The sequence below is a fragment of the Caenorhabditis remanei genome, chromosome IV, assembly GCF_010183535.1.
Source record: "Caenorhabditis remanei strain PX506 chromosome IV, whole genome shotgun sequence".
Taxonomy (NCBI): Eukaryota; Metazoa; Nematoda; class Chromadorea; order Rhabditida; family Rhabditidae; genus Caenorhabditis; species Caenorhabditis remanei.
In genome coordinates this window covers 11,987,398-12,004,028 of record NC_071331.1, presented here as the reverse complement: position 1 = coordinate 12,004,028, position 16,631 = coordinate 11,987,398, and the positions used below count along the sequence as shown (strand labels likewise).

Genomic DNA, 16,631 nt, shown 5'->3' with positions numbered 1-16,631 from the left:
TTTTGTAGTAAATGAGAACAAAAATAGAAGGGAGGAAGCGCTCGCTGTTACATTCAAACCGTTCGCGATCCGATCCGTTACTGATCGCATACGGACCCTCATATGATTCCTATGCGGACCGCGCGCGACTTGCGGTGCATCCGTAACGGGTCGTTCGCGACTCACCTGTGAAGAAACGAATACTATGAAAAAGTTTCGAATTCTTCAACTAAAAAGTTTCTGTTTCATCAAACTAACTTTGTTGTATTTATATGTTTTTATTGTTGCATGCACGGGATTTTCTCTTGTACTCAACTTGTTTCCTTCTGCAGCAGAATACCTTTTACCCCTTCACAATCTCTTCATCTACTTCCAGGTAATTGAATATATTCAATTCTCATTCCTTCTCTAAATCCCCCTCCTCGTTCCATTAATACCCTTCAAATCCCCCAGCTCATCTGCTCAATTCATCCGTTTCTCTGACAACCTGCGCCCCTTTTCCCCTCATCAAAACGTCTTGGATACCTCTTTAAATCTCTATTTTTCAGTCTTCCAACCTGTTATTGTTCCCAGAGAAATGAATCAATAAATTTATAAATATATTCTCGACTACCTATTAAATTTTTAGAATACTAAAGAAGACATAGGTCTTTGAATGGCTTCTTCGTCTTCCTGAGGATTTATCGAGGAAGGGGAAATGAGTGAACAGACTGGACAGAAGCCGTCGAATCTATACGAGAGAAAGAGACGAATGTCCAAGAAATTGGATGATGCTGATCTGATACCTCAACATTTCGAATACGAGAATCAATACGAGAAATGGAGAGCAGCGAACCCGAGAATCGAGTGAGTTCTATTTTTTAATTACTGAAATTTGGAGGAACAAACAATAGAAAACTATTAATAAATGAGATTTCAGGTTTCTGATTCAAGAACACTATGAAACTGAAAATCTTTACTAGCAAGGCTTTTTTTTGACATTGAGAATTGAATAAAAAACTGAGAAGAAAGAGACAAAACACACGATTCAAGATACTTTTTGGTGGACAGAACATTTAAAACTGTACTACGTCAAATAATCATACAATTAGTGGTTGGCCATTTTATGTAAATGTTCTAATGAGAATAAGTTTCAGAAAAAATTCGTATATGTAGTCTCAAAAAAAAAAGATGAGAGAGCCGTTTTAAAAATTTTCATTTTTGAAATCCCAGGTGAGGTGCCAATATTTCAGCTGGTACTTAAAGTACACACCCACATTTCAATCTGAAAAATAATTCACAGATGGCAAGACACCTGCCAGGCTATTTGTACGTGAAAAGCTGAAGTGCATCAAAAGAAAAGCGTCAGAATTTGTGACGATTACATATTAAGATTGATTTTGGATTTCAATTTGAAAGAGAATATAGAATGAGTAGAACTTGAGAGCAGTTCGTATATTTATAGGTGTTTAGACATCTTCATAACAGTTGTACGACTAACACTAGTTCATTCGTACTTCAAATTTATACAGCCCGAAACAGTGATTTCTATAAATTTTCAGATTCGACTTCTCCGTCGACCAATCCGGCTACATCTACTGGGTATGGACTTTCATAGTAGTCTGTGGATGTCTTTACAACATAATTGTCCTCTCGGTGCTAGCTTTCGAGAATATTCGAACTGCATACATTGAGAAGTTTCTCCCGATTAATATTGCATTCGATGTCATTTTCTTTCTGGATATCATTGTCAGATCCATGTTGTGTAAGTTAGGAAGTGATTGGGATCAAACAGAAAATAGATTAAGTTCAGCATTCTACGATGACGGTGTCCTGGTAACAGAGTTCGCTGAAACACGAAGGAATTATTTGCACAGGTTTGTTGATTTCTCCTCAGTTTTACAATAGCACTTCACAGAAATTATAATATTTGAGACATACGAAAAATAAAGTTTCAAAAATGATTTTGCTGACTATCAATCCACTCACTACAAGAAATTTATATGGGCAGTTTGAAACAGTGTCACTGGTTTGTAGATTCTAGACAGACACCATCTGGGCCGGTTGTCTTGAAAATAATATTCTTCCAAACCCAAAGACTGGACATAATACCAAGCCAATGACCCAACTCATCTTGTCATTTTTCTGAAACAGCTTCCTCATTTTCAGTTTCTACTTCGGAATCGATCTCCTTGCCATCTTCCCATTCGACTACCTGCTAATCCGGAAAACTTCTGCCGCGTTCTGCAGGATAAACCGATTTCTGAAAATCTACCGAATCGCTAATTTCATTGCACAATCCTATGGAAAATTGACTCAGGTTTTTGACTGTGTGGAAGTGAGATTTATTGTTTTGGATTCAGGTGACAATATCTCTGTCGAAAATCATCACAGCTTGCTTTCTTCTCTTCCATGTCAATGCATGTGTATTCTATATCATTTCAGTGAATAGTGATACTTCTTCATGGGATGGTAAGTTTCAGCTTTGTGAGTAAGTAGTAGTGAGAAATGAACAAAATGGGTTTGATCTCATATTGAATCTGGCTATCAAATTTAGGGATTTCTGAAACCGAGAAAGTTGATGAGACATGGGAAGACTTTTGAAACCAAGCTAACAATAAGAATTTCGAATCTTCTCGATGAAACATAATTTCAGGAGTGAACGCAACATTCGATGATGACGAATTCCTTCCATGGCCGTATACACCGGAGAAAATTACGGGTACGTTAGACTTTATTTAATTTTAAAACTTTTAAAAGTTCGAGAAAGTTAGAGAAGTCATTGTTTCGTTATCAATGTTCCCAAATCTTGTCATTGAGACACATCGGTTTTTTGAAACCGAAAAATTGTTCTCTCATAAAAATTCAATTCCCTTCATTTCTATCAATCTTTGCTGCCCTCGATCTTATCTTGCCCTTATTTCCATTCCAACCCTTTCATCAAATCCCGAAAATCTATGTTTTTTCAGATGCATACTTCGTTGGCTGTGACGGTCGAAGCGATTGTTACAATCCTCATTTTTATTACGATGAAGCGAGAGAAGATCATCTTGTGGAACTGTATCACTTTTGGAGAATGAACAACAGGTAGATCAAATGGAGATTCGGAGAGAAGTGTGACCACTTGTTGTGTTTGTATACATAATAATGAAAGAACTTCGAGATAATACTCAAACCTCTGGTGAAAATGAGAATAGAAATTACTGTTCCAGATAGGTATTTTGTAAAGTTAATCTGCAAAATGTTGATCATATGATTCGATTTAAAATAAATTTGCAGAACCCAAATCTTCAACTTCTCCACATTCACAAAAGAATACACATTATCAATGTATTGGTCTGCAATGACAATGACAACACTCGGAGAACAGCCAGCACCGAATACTTCACTTCAGAATGCATTCGAAATAGTGAATACTCTCGCGGGTCTTCTACTTTTCGCCGTTATTATGGGAAGTGTCGGAGATCTCGTTGCGAATGCGAATGCTGTTAAAACTTATTGGCAGACGTTGATGGATGGACTCAAACAATATATGACTTATAGGTGAGGGGAGGGGTTTAGAGAATTTTAATGTTTCATGGAGTTGATTTGGGTTGTTGGAGTAAATGAATAGTGATTATATTTGCGGTAATTTTGGAACTCAAAAAATTTGATGCCTTTAAGTAATTGCTTGTGCGTATTTAATAACCAACCTAGCTACAATAACCGAAAAAGAGTTTGGAAATAGTTCCGAAATAATTTGCTGATTAATCCATTATTTTAAGAAATCTGAACGAAAGTTTGCAAACAAAAGTTCTGAAATACTGTGAATACGAGATGGGAGAGGAAACAATAATGAAAGAACATGAAGTGAGAGATGAGTTGCCAACGAAGCTGTACGGACATGTGACGACTTCAATCATCGGATCATCTCTTGTGAAATCTCCTCTGTTTCGGGTAAGTTTTGATCTGAAATAACGATTATCGGGATTTGTATAAAACTAGAATTTCTAAATAAACCAAAACAGAAATAATTTCAGTTATCAGAAAGAAGTTTTCTTAACGATATTTCTGAACTTCTGGAGCCTCATTACTTCTGTCCTGGAGACGTTGTAATTGAGAAAGGACAACTTTGTAGTGTAAGTAACCCCTTGTTTTCTTCAAATACTCATCTGAATTTCAGTCAATGTTTATAATAGTGTGCGGTCAGATGGTTGAAATCACGGATGACGATGAAATTGATCATTTCGAGGGAGAAATTCTTGGAGACGTTAACTTGATTTGGTTCAATAATCATCTGAATCATAACAGACATCAGAATAATTTCATATCGAGTGCATTCTCTCAAATTCATATGTTGAGTCGAGATGATTTCTTCAAAGTTTTAGGATCTTATGATCTGAAACTGAAGAGAAGGCTGTGTGATGTTGGTTAGTTTCAAGTATTCTTTTGCTCTGAAAGTTTTATGAAAAATCAATATTTTCAGCTTTCTATTTGCAAAGACAGCGTGGAGAATTAGACGATAAGAAGAGAAGTTTAGTGGAAAATGAGGATATGGAGTCGAATCTGAAAAGATTAGCAATTGATACTCTAGATTTACACGATAAGATGACAGTGGTAGAGGAGGAATTTTGGGTGAGTATGGACACAGAGAAAGAGAAAAGCGCACGCTCTTGTATGCCTTCGTCAAGTAGAAGTGGTGATGCCCGCATGGCGCATGTGGTAACAGCGGGCGAGTGCAAACACGCTTCGCTGGTTCGAACCCTTCGCCTGGCGGTCGATGATTAGATTATTCTACTGTTCACGTACCGACTGTTCAGTGGCGGATACACCTTCTATGAGACTATTTTACTTTTTCTTTTCAGAAATTCTCGATGAAAACGAAGCAAAGAGTGTTCAAGAGTGAACTGACCGTATGTAACCTTTTGAAGAATAGAAGGAGAAGGCGGAGAGTCTAAGAATGGTGTCAAGAAGGAAGAAAAAAACGAAGTGAAGACCGATAACTGTGTGAACCGGTTATGTCGCAATCGAGAGAAGGAGAAGAGGGGTCTACGCATTTTTCTTCTTTCTCTTCTTCTGATTTTTTTTCATTCTCGCGGTTATTTTCATTTTCTCTCTCTGCCTTTTTGCTGTTCTCCGTCTGTTTGTTGAAGCGACAGGTGTCGTGTGCTTCCTCCATTATTTTCAAGCTTTGTTTCGATTTTTCATTGGAATGTGGTGCCAACTTGTCATTCTTCTCATTTCTTTTCTTGGACTATGTCTATCGGATTACTGTGGATCTGATCAAATTGCATATGGAATGGAGGTTCATCATAGTGGAGTCATCAGACTATTGTGCTCCAAACCAAGTTGTTACGACAAAAACTACTCAGTAAGAAGACCTTTTGAAAATGAGAACTATAGAAAGAATTCATGGTCTTTAGGATTGCCCAGAACGTGCTGATAGTCCGAAAGGCTGCAAAAAGACGAATGATTGGGTTGGAGGGTTCGAGAAGAATATCGAAGGAGACCTCTCAATAATGTGTTGTGAATTCGATGGACTCGAGAAATTTGCGAAAATTAGATATTCAGATGTGAGTTGATACGTTCAAAACTTCGTTTTATATGTAGTTGAGCTGTGCTATATTCGTGTTTTTATATTTTTATTGACGGTCACAGTCCTATCGTAGTATCACGAAACTAAAATTTTTACATAGTATATTTGTTTTGTGAAACAGACGTCAATTGTTTTTATCGTGTTTCATCTAATTTAGAAAAACAATGACGTTTTCTTGACATTAAAAGTTTTCAGGTAAGAATCCGTCGTGGCGAGTTTTTCGAAGGAGAAGAAAAAGAGAATTCTGATGGAGATGTGATCAGATTTGATGCGATCAAGGATATTCGAATGCATAGAGATACGGAGGGGTTCGTTGTTTTTTATAAAACTTAGAGCTTATGTTGGCTGATTTCTGTAAGGCGAAACTGGTACTGTTTGAAATAAGTTATCTGATAACTTTCGAATTCAAGAGTCACTCATTTTCTGAATTTTTATCTTTTCGGACTTCGTCTTTCTGCTGTTAACATCTGATTAGATGAAAAAACGAGATGAAGCATGAGAGATGTCATTGATATTATTGATGAGGGGAGTATGTAGTGATTAGAGAGTGTTGATATGTTTGAAGAATAGATTTATGTTTTTCATAAAGCCACTTCTCCAAATCGTTCTCTGTAAGCTTTCAATTTTTAATGGAGCTCCCACCTACAGCGTCGAGACTATTGACTTCTAAACATCTTTTCACATAAAATAGTTATGAAACAGTACAAATATTTATTTCCAGAAAAGCCTACTACAACCTGACAATTCTTTCATTCGACTGTGAATCAATTCCCGACGTGAAACCAGCTTGGCTTCAGAAGAGTCAATGGCCATACTTCCAATACGCAAAGAATTGATCAATCATTCCTTATTTAGGTCATCAATTGTCACTTTACTAATTATCTTGTTATCCCAACAAACAACAACGGGAATCTGTGATTTGATACGGGTGGTTTTTTGACCGGTGTCTTTTTTAATGTTGTGCCGATAAATTGAATAAACTTCCGATAATTAACACGTGGAAAATGAAGATCTCTTATCTCATTTTTCAATCTTCAAACATTTTTCCATTATTTCATTAATTTGAACGAAAAAGATTAAGACGAGTCGAAGTTTAATTGTAAACTGTGTCGTCAATGATGAGTGAGTTTTTAGGGGGAAAAAATGAAAAAAGGTGAAGAAGAGATTCAGAAGAAGCTCCTTCAGGTAGAGAGCAAGTTTCTGTGGCATTCACGCCATCTCGAGTCAATGTTGATAAGTATTTGGAGAGATTGATGAATATTGGAAAATTGGGAACTGGATTCACTTCTACTATTGAGGAATCGGTAAGATGGATTCAGGAAATTATCAAAAAGATGAAAACTAGAATGATTTGAAGATGCATTTTTTTAATCGCTGGTGGTCAGTTAAATATACTTTGAGAAGAGTCTACTCGGGACCTGGACGCGGTAATTAGGCTGATTTAGAATGGACTCTAGAATGAAATGAATATCAGACTGACGACAAGTTTTGTATTAATTTTGATATTTTTTGCTAAATCCATAAGTTTGAAGAATTTTCGGTTTCAGAAGTTTAAGAATATCACATCTTCTAGAACAGGTCTGGGCAAATTATTTGACCACTTTTTCAGTTTACAGTGACCGCATAACCTTGTTGCTTGAATGTGGTCAACCAATGTAAGAATTGGTAATTAAGATCGGGCGAGATTTTTATTTTTTGGGAGCGTTATCCCATGCTAGGAACAGATCCCATTAAAAAAATAAGTGGTTTTCCAAGTTTGAAAAAAATGTTGCGGTCTCTAGCTAAAAATGTTTTTTTTACAAAATATTTCACCCTACTTCTCTATCAGAATTAAGATTTGTTTAGTTGTCTGAACAGAACATACATTCTACAATCATCATCATCAAAATGGAATCTACTTATAATCTGGAACTTCTGAAACTGAATTTATTTCAGGAAATCTCTGACCTCGTTGCTGAGTGTCTCCAGTCATTCCAACGTCAACCAATGATGATTGATTGCTCTCCACCAATCACCATCGTCGGAGATATTCATGGACAATTCGGAGATGTAATGCGTATTTTCAACAATGTTGGATTCCCTCCGGACGTCAATTATCTTTTCCTTGGAGACTACATTGATCGTGGGCAATTCAGTATTGAAACCATTCTTCTTCTGATGTGTATCAAAATGAAATACGCCGAGAATTTCATTCTGCTTCGTGGAAATCACGAAACCAGACTGATTAATCGTATCTATGGATTTTATGATGACTTGAACAAGAGATTCGGAACGCCGAGACTCTACGAGGACTTCACTAAAATGTTTGAAATGATGCCATTGACTGGATTGGTTGGAAAAAGAATCCTTTGTATGCACGGAGGTCTTTCAGCTGATTTAGTGAATGCACCCAAATTGGATATTCTCAATACATTCGCTCGTCCGTTGCATGTAAGATTCTGAAAATGGGTATCAGAATTTATTTTGAAGGTTTCAGGATCCACCAAACCCATCCCTCGCAATTGATATTCTGTGGGCAGATCCAGATATTAATACGAAAGGATTCAAAGCTAATATCAGGTAATCAAATAGGAATTATGAGCCAGCGTTGCAAAGCTGGATTCCAATTGAAAATTGCAATTTTCTACTGTTTCATAATGTCAAAAAAGGCAATCATATATTAAGAATTCTAGTTACCTTTATAAATAAGTGATCCTTTAAAATTTATAAAACTTAATATTTAAAAAAACGACTTCCTTTCACCTTGTTAGAAATCTTATTCATTCCCTTCCAACCCGTTTCCTCCCCTATTTTCAGAGGCTGCAGTTGCACATTTGGCCCTGATGTTGTTGCTCAAACATGCGATAAATTCGGTCTTGACCTGATTGTTCGTGCTCATCAAGTCGTTCAAGATGGATATGAATTCTTTGCCAACAGAAGACTTGTCACTCTCTTCTCGGCTCCTCACTATTGTGGACAATTTGATAATGCAGCTGCCGTGATGCAAGTCAATCCGAATATGGTTTGCTCGTTCAAGGTGAGGGTAACAGAATTCAGAACGGTTTCTGTTTCTCAATTATTACAAATTTTAAATTTCAATTTTTTGGGATTGTTGTCATTTCTGCAATATTTGTTTTCAGATTCTCCGTCCTGAATTCCCGGGAAGAGCTGCTCCATCTCATCAGAAGTCGGCCACAACTATCCTTCTCCCACCAACAATCACCTAGAATTGTCTTTTTCATCTGAATTTTACAAAGGAAATGAATCTGAAATTGCCATTTTCTCGCTTTTTTCTTACTCTGTTATTACTCTTGTTTTCTTTTTTCTCCGGGATGTTCTCGTAGCTCTTTCTCCTCTTTTTCTCTTCTTCCAATTGTTTTTTTCTTGTCTAAAAAACAATCAATCCATCATTTGTTGTTCACATATCTCGTCACCTTTCTCTTATCTTCTAGATAGGTCCCATCTTAAAAAAAGAAAAAGAAAAGTGTTATTTTTTTTATGTTTTTGGTTTCTATTTTCTTGTTGTCTAGTTTTTTTGGAGGAAATTCAGCAACTGGATTTTCAATTGAACCCGTTTGCAGATGGGAAGATTCTCTTTGGTTTTTCTGTGTTTAATGTGTTTCAAACATATGGGTTTTGGAGGAGATTTCCTGGGAACCTAAAATGTTAGAAGCCTCTTTTTGTTTCAACTTTTGAACTTTTGAAATTTAAGTTAGTTATGTAGATGAAAAACTAATCCAAATTGACAAGTTGTAAACTTTTAGGGAGGTATTGAAACAGGAGTTTTTTTAAGTCTTGAGATAAGTTTTTTTGTAATTATCATTTATGAATAGAATCCATACTTGCAACGGGCCGGGCCGATTTGAGAATTTTCACCGGCCCCATCGGCCGGTACAAAAATTTAAAAATTTGAATTTTTTTGAAAATTTTTTTTGATTTTTTCGCAAAAAAGTCGAATTTTCGACTATGTTTTTACATATCGATAAAACTCAAGTGTACATAGGTTTTTTGATTATTTTTGATGAAAATTTCAAAAAATTTCGAAAAATTTTGTGAAAAAATAGTGCTCATTTTTTGACTCCGGGCCGGCAACTTTCTTTACCGGGCCGGCCCGGGCCGGCCGATATTTTGCAAGTATGATAGAATCCGTTTCTTAAGAGGAAAATAAGTTTGTCATCAATGGATTACTTCTAGAGAGCAAACAGTTGAACTTTGCGATGTATCCTTTGGGAGAATCTGATTTTTCAGTGTTTCGAAGAATTTATTTTATACAAACCTTTTTCTTCAATCATTGTATTGTCTATAAAGGTTTGTCTGGCAAAGAATCCGCCAATTGGAAAAAAAATTCCGTTGCAGTAATCCTTTATAAAAAACGAGAGTATGGGGGATACAGTGCAAGGACTCCATCAATTGATCTAAAAACCGCATGATAGAAGAACTCTTCGGTAGTTCTGCAAATAAAATAATTTCGTTTTGGTCAGGGAAGACTTTCAATGACGCTTATTTTGGAATTATTCTGTTGCACTATTCCTTTATAGAACGTGAATTTTGATACACATCGTTAAACGCTTCCTATTACTTCCTAAGATTTTCCAACATTACGTTCTTTCAAAAGGTGTGAACTGTAAAAGATATCTTGGACAAACATTCTTAGGTTGTGTTAACCCAAAAGTATTCTCACAGAGTATAACTTTTCGAGAAAAAGAATGCTGACTATACTTTGAAAAAAATTAACAGTTTCATGTAATCTTTGTAGACGACTATCGTTTATTGACATCGTTAATACTCTATTTTCTGAAAAGTAAAAAGAAAAAAAAGACACACTTACAATTAAAGAAATTTGGTGAATAAAGTTCGCTTGAACTGCGAATCATTCTTTTACTGACCAACCACACTTTCAAAAACTACGGTAGTTGGAGATTCACGCTTCACGGGGCTTCAGGATCCCTCTTCATCTAGAAACTTCTGGAGCTCCTTTCTGTTATCCTATGACTTTATCGAGAAAATAGTCAATTTTCCACGAATCATCATCTAAAAGGAGAGCCTAAAAACAAGTCTAGCCTCTCCTTTTCTCAAAAATAGACACCAGACATAATGTCTCCTCATTTAATCATAGACAATTCCCCCCGTGATGCTTGATTCATTTCTCTTATTACTCATTCAATTGGGGGAAAAAGAAGAAGAGATTTAGTAGTAGTGGAGGGGCTTCTTTTGTTTTTTCGAATCCCTTTTTTGTTTGGTTTTCTGTCCATGTTTACGATGGGAGGGGAAGAGAGAAAATAAAAGGTCGCATGGGTGGATTCAAGACCAAACTCGACTTTTCTGAAAATTCTCGAATGTTTTTTCTGTTTCATTATATGCATATTCTCTATCAGAATTTCGTTTTTTCACTGACTTTCATCTTGTTCTGAATGAGTCTACTTTCGCAGCTGATATAGTTTTGACACATTCGATTAAACCATTAAAAGATTATCAATTGTTCTACTATCCAATCCTTAAAAAACAACTATTTCTGTCCCAGATTCTGCACTTTACTAATGAGACATAAGTACTCTTTTACAACATACTCTAGTGCTCCATTCCGATTACTTTCCTCATCTGATTCGATTGTACTTTTCCCGCCATCAAATAGACATTTCAGAGCCGTTTCTACGATACGAATCGTCTTCATCTTCCCTCTTTTTTATTTCCTTGAAATAACTCACCGACCACAGATGGACCGGAATTACGTCGATTCCTCCGGGATCCTTTTAGTCACTCTCGGTATAAATAATAGTTCGAAAACGATGAAATTGGCGGTTGCGAAGAGGGCTTCAGTTCACGAGTTTATATTTATGTGACGAAGTGTGACGGAGTGTTTTTTTTCGAGAAGAAGTTGAGAGGGGAAGAATTTGGGATGTATTTTGGGTTTCTATTTATTGAACTTTTTGGATTTATACCGCTTTCTCTGACAGTAGTGGATGAGAGAAAAATTGAAAAACTCTCATGAACTACTTGAAACAGTTTTTTTCGAAATAGGCGAATAACACTATCAAATGGTATGTCGTTATTAATTTACAGAAATGATTTACCATATTTCTCTTTATTGTGGAACAGTAAATTTATACACCAACCGTCTTCATCTCTCATCCCACTAATTGAAATTCCGATTCACTTTGATGTGCTATGTAATAAAAACATAAATAGCCAAAACTTGAGAGTTGAAGTTTCTTTTGAACAGATTGAACTCATATGTACCTCGAAACTAGTGCAAAACTTTGTAATTACATTTCCTAAGTTAATGAGTTCTATAAGAACCTGGAAGTCGCACCCATCTCCTTCTGAATTCTCCTCCTATTCGCCTTCCCAATTAGCAAACTCAGTTTAACCCTGTTTTTATTCAGTTTCAGCCATTCACTTTCTCTAATAAAGTTCTTCACAAACCCACTAAAAAAGTTCCCGTCATTCCCCTTAATTCTATGTTTTTTTTTAATCTTCATTAAACTTCCTCAATTCCTCCTGGCCACCCGGAACTTCCTATCATCTCTCCAAGACTCTTTTTCCTTAATTTTAATGAATGTTTGATCTATTTACACAAATCAACAGCACGTTAATAAATCCCATCTCCTCCCCTCTAATAATTTCCTTGAACTCTCTCTCTCTTTCTCCATTTTGGAAGATTCTTCTCTTGAATGAGCACAATGTTTCTCTCGCTTCAATGCTCACACCCTCTACCCTCTAGTACTTTTTATTTTTCTCTTATTCTTATCAGTCCTCCAAACATATTGCTAATTATAATCTCTTCTTTTTCTTGAGCTTCTCCTTCTACTTTTACATCTTCTCCTTTTCTTCTTCTATTTTCTTCCATAAGTCTCGGCCGTTTCCTAATCCGGACCTCTAGTCTTATTTACGAGTCGATTCACTTCCTGTGTCTATACTTGAAAGTCGTAGAGAAAAAGGGAAACGAACCACTCATTTGGAGTTTGTTTTCGTAGTACTCGATGGACTATATCAAGAAATATCTCTGCCTTTTTGTTGCAAGTTATTTGCATCTATTTTTAGAAATTATTCTCACAGAAAAACGCTATTAACTGGAAATTTATCCTTTCAGCTTTTTATAAAAGTTAAGAAACAGCAACTCTCGACTACTTTCGGGACTTGTGAAAAAAAAGAAGTTTTGAAAAAACACTTAAAACACCTTCTATTATTGTTTCAAAATCCTATCTTCCTGAGTTTCCGTTTCAAAGATAAGGATATTCTTTTCTGAATTTTGGCGAGCTCTTTAGAAGCCTATTTTCCCTACGCGAAACGAAACAATAGAATGAAAAAATACAGTTTTGAATTTCTGATAAAGGAAGGAACACCGGTGTTTTCCATTTCATTTTTTTTATACGTATGTCGAATAACTTGTGAAACCAACCAAACCTTTGGTTACAGTTTTTTTTATTCCAGCAACTGAAATCACATTGATGATTCTTAAACTAAGGATGTATCTAGTATGTCCTAAATATAGTTATGCTATGTATATTCATTAACTCCTGCATAGCTTCAAAAATAGACTGTTTTTAAATAATGACAATAAAAAAGTCAGGAATTTTTCTGTCAGCTTTTGGGTTCTTTATCTGAGTCAAGAATCTGCTCTGAACGTTACGGTGAATATCGATGTTTCAATTCAATTCTTTTTAAAACTGCGATTGAAGAAATCTGTTATTCTAAAAATGTATCTCTAACATTCAGAATCTGAACGTCGTTATGCTGTTTTATTTCAATTTTCAGTCTATTTAAGCTTTTTCAAAATATTTCCGTTTCATGGGCATCCTAAACTATTCAACTTTCCTTACAGTTTACTCACTTCTTTTCAAGTTGTCCTCTTAACTTGTATCATTTTTTCTCCAAAAACTTATCCACTTCTTCTCTCTCTCCACCCATCCCTCTCTCCATTTTTTCCATTTCCTGTGGCTCAATCTGACTACTCGAATGCTTTGATATAGCGTGGATAATCCGTATGTGACGTCAATCTTCGTCGCAACAAGAATCCTTGTATGGCTTTGCTTACGAGTAGTTGTCCATCCCTCCGAAAATTTATCTTTTTTGTATGTGTGCGACCAATCCCCTCATTTCAAGTTTCTCCTTTTTTCATAGATTTTTCTGTCTTGATCTCTTTTTTTTGTTATCTAATTAACTCTTTTCATCGTACACGTGATGATGGATTATAGCATTATTTATCGTTTTCATTCAATTCAGAACTCGTTTTTTGCAATTACTTTATCTTTTGAAAGTTTGAATTTCAGTTTTTGGGGAAAAATGAAATGATTTACGAGATTTGATTGGATTCTGTGTAGTTTTTGTAGCGTTATTTTCCGAATAAAAAGTCCGTCTTCATAAATTTCGCGTCTCTCTTTGAATTTCTATTCAGAAGCTAACTTGCCCTTGTGGCTCCAAAAACACACTTTTCGATCTGACTGGGGAAAGAAGAAGCCCCAATTTTCGTTCGTTACGTCACCTCGGTGACAAAGAAAAAGAATCCTATACATAATACTCCTTATCAGATAAATTAGCATTATTGCTTCATATCAATCTCTCTTTTTTCATTTCGCTGAAAATAGATTTTGCGACGAGATGAAGTGTTTTTCAATATTATCTACTTGTTCATGTCGTTATTTTCTGGAAAAAAAGAGGGGTGTCGTTCTTCAAAAATATTTTCACAACATTCTTAATGTTCCGTTCATGCCGTTTTCTCTGGGATTCCATACAATAAGTATTAGTATTCTGTCTTTCTGAGTTCCAATTAGTGTTTAAAATTCGAATAAAATTTCGGATTCATCTGCTTTCCAAAAAACAGTCTTCTTTTATGCCTAACTATTCCAAGTAATCGGTATGCACTATTTTGTGTTCTAACCCAAATAAATTCTGATGATATGGATTGCAAAATCAGGTTCTGGCAAATAAAATGTTTAATAAATTTAAATTTTAGAACTTGCCCTCACTGCCATTGAGAATAGAAACCAACTGATTAGAAGCCATACAATTGAAAAACTTCCAATTTTTTTCCTGTTTCATCTCATGTTTCTCAAACAATGTTATCGCCACCACTTTAATTATGTCTTTATTGGTAGACCCAACTGTTCCGCCTGGTGTATATCAACATTTGTTTGAAATATCAGTATTTTTTTTCTTTTGGTTTTTCTCCTCTTCAGCAAATTTGTTACTGATTTGGTCCCCTCTGAATCATCGAAATAATAGTTGTTTTTCCTCAGGACCATCTCATAACATTTTCTTTGATTTGAATACTGAAATAATCCATTGCATTGTTTCAAACCTCTGCCAATATCACATTTTTGAAAAGCATTACCTACTGTCTAAAAATGAAAAAATGAAATAGGAAATTTGAATCAGGGTTTCTTGAAATACCAGGTTTGTCTATTTTTTTTCCGGTTTCCTCTACTTTGTAGTTTCATCTGTTGATAAAACTTTTGATATTCCATCAGCAAAGACAGCGTTCCCTCTCCGTTCATTTCGGTTTAAAGTCTGGAGTTTTTGATTCTGAAAAGTGAAACATAACCTACTGTCTTCCTCTGTTTCAGTTTCTTGTTATTCTTCAAATAAGTCATCGAACATTAGCACGGCGTCCTCTTCGTTCATTCAAATGATGCACAACTCTCCTGTTTTGTCGAATAAAAACGAAAGATTATGTTTTTCATTTTTTGGAAATCCTGATTTACGCAATTCAAACTATCTCCTTACATCTTTCCATTTTGATGTTCCAATCTATGACATAGAAAAGACACAATTCATGGGCTTCAATAGTATATATCTCGGCTTTTCAGTGAACGAATCGCTCATTTTCGAAAATTTCCTGTTTCCAGACTGGAATATATATCTAGTTATGTTTTTCTTACTCGTTGCGAAAGTTCTTAATTCTTCCTAGTTATCAAATAGTTATGAAAACCTGAAACGAAATCAACTTCCGAAGTGTTCTACAAATCATCACCGTTATTTATATTACTTTTTTGTTTAAGGACGGATTTTGCCAGAAACATGGCGTGGGAAAAATAAAAGTATACGTGATTTTAGAAGAATAAACGAGAACTACCCACTTTTTAAGATATAGTAGCTATGCAAGTCAACCTCTTCCAAGAACTGAAATTGATAATCACTGAAACGTATGTACAGTAGCGAGCATAAGTGAGTATACCTCCATACTTTCATATGTATCTCAGCTGAAACAAGTCCGTTTTGCATAAACTTTTTTTTCAAAGATAGCTGAAGTTTCCAGTAAAATCGACATAAGTTTTTTGTTTAAAGTGATCAGCTGATTTTTAAGATTATCGATTTTTCCTGATCTTGATTTCAAAATCCGAAAAAAAACTTTTTATTTTTGAACTGGACCCTATGATTTTTTGAGTCAAAAATGTTGAGCAACGTTCATAAAAACAAAATATAATGTTAGAATGCTTCTGTGCTTCTTGATCATCGTGCTACAGCTCCAGAAGTCCAAATCGGTATGCTTGGCTAAATCGTTATAACTCATCGAAAAATGATTCAAATTGGTTGAAAAATGCGGGAAAAAATGCGTAATACGTTTATCAACAATCACCCCCTCTCTTTAAATCACGTTGGTATGAGGATGCCGATTTCGGTAGGCGGAGCTTCGCCAAAATTGTCGATAATTCTGTGAAAAATTTTGTTCCGCAGTCATTTTTTGAATAACTCTTTTTGTTTTAGAGATTTCCAAAAAGTTCTTTTTCGTTAGTTTTTGAAAACTTAATACGGATGTGGCGACTTAAAGGGGGTATCTTATTTTTAAAAATAATAATTTAGAAAAAAACTTTTTTTCACTCGAAAAATTTTGGTTTCCAACTTTTGCCCAATTTTTCCTGTTTTTTGATTATAAAACAACAACAATTTGCGAGTTTGAGTTGAATTTTACATGAAACATCAAAATTAGATTTTCATTAATTCTATTACAACTGTTTTGTAACCAAAAAACAGGAAAAATTGGGCAAAAGTTGGAAACCAAAATTTTTCGAGTGAAAAAAATTCGAAAAAATTTTTTTCTCTAAATTATCATTTTTAAATACAAGAATGTTGATAAAGATATTACGTATTTTTTCCCGCCGTTTTCAACCAATTTGAACTA

At 35.2% G+C, this 16,631-nt stretch overlaps 3 protein-coding genes across 3 annotated transcripts; all 3 read left to right on the top strand.

Annotated features, from left to right (window-relative positions):
• Positions 1-676: 676 nt before the first annotated feature.
• GCK72_013440 (uncharacterized protein) lies at positions 677-4,725 on the top strand (the record flags this gene model as incomplete). Its single annotated transcript, XM_053729854.1, has 12 exons — positions 677-825; positions 1,521-1,723; positions 1,772-1,835; positions 2,128-2,278; positions 2,322-2,430; positions 2,615-2,680; positions 2,928-3,045; positions 3,238-3,501; positions 3,723-3,894; positions 3,978-4,076; positions 4,121-4,367; positions 4,424-4,725. The coding sequence occupies 12 exons, from the start codon at positions 677-679 to the stop codon at positions 4,723-4,725; spliced, it is 1,944 nt and encodes a 647-aa protein (XP_053584626.1).
• Positions 4,726-5,149: 424 nt separating this feature from the next.
• On the top strand, positions 5,150-6,369 carry GCK72_013439 (uncharacterized protein; the record flags this gene model as incomplete). Its single annotated transcript, XM_003093573.2, has 4 exons — positions 5,150-5,308; positions 5,361-5,510; positions 5,729-5,841; positions 6,255-6,369. The coding sequence occupies 4 exons, from the start codon at positions 5,150-5,152 to the stop codon at positions 6,367-6,369; spliced, it is 537 nt and encodes a 178-aa protein (XP_003093621.2).
• A 417-nt stretch (positions 6,370-6,786) lies between these two features.
• GCK72_013438 (uncharacterized protein) lies at positions 6,787-8,739 on the top strand (the record flags this gene model as incomplete). The annotated part of the gene is made up of 5 exons (XM_003093595.2): positions 6,787-6,837; positions 7,469-7,963; positions 8,010-8,092; positions 8,330-8,549; positions 8,653-8,739. The coding sequence occupies 5 exons, from the start codon at positions 6,787-6,789 to the stop codon at positions 8,737-8,739; spliced, it is 936 nt and encodes a 311-aa protein (XP_003093643.2).
• Positions 8,740-16,631: the final 7,892 nt, after the last annotated feature.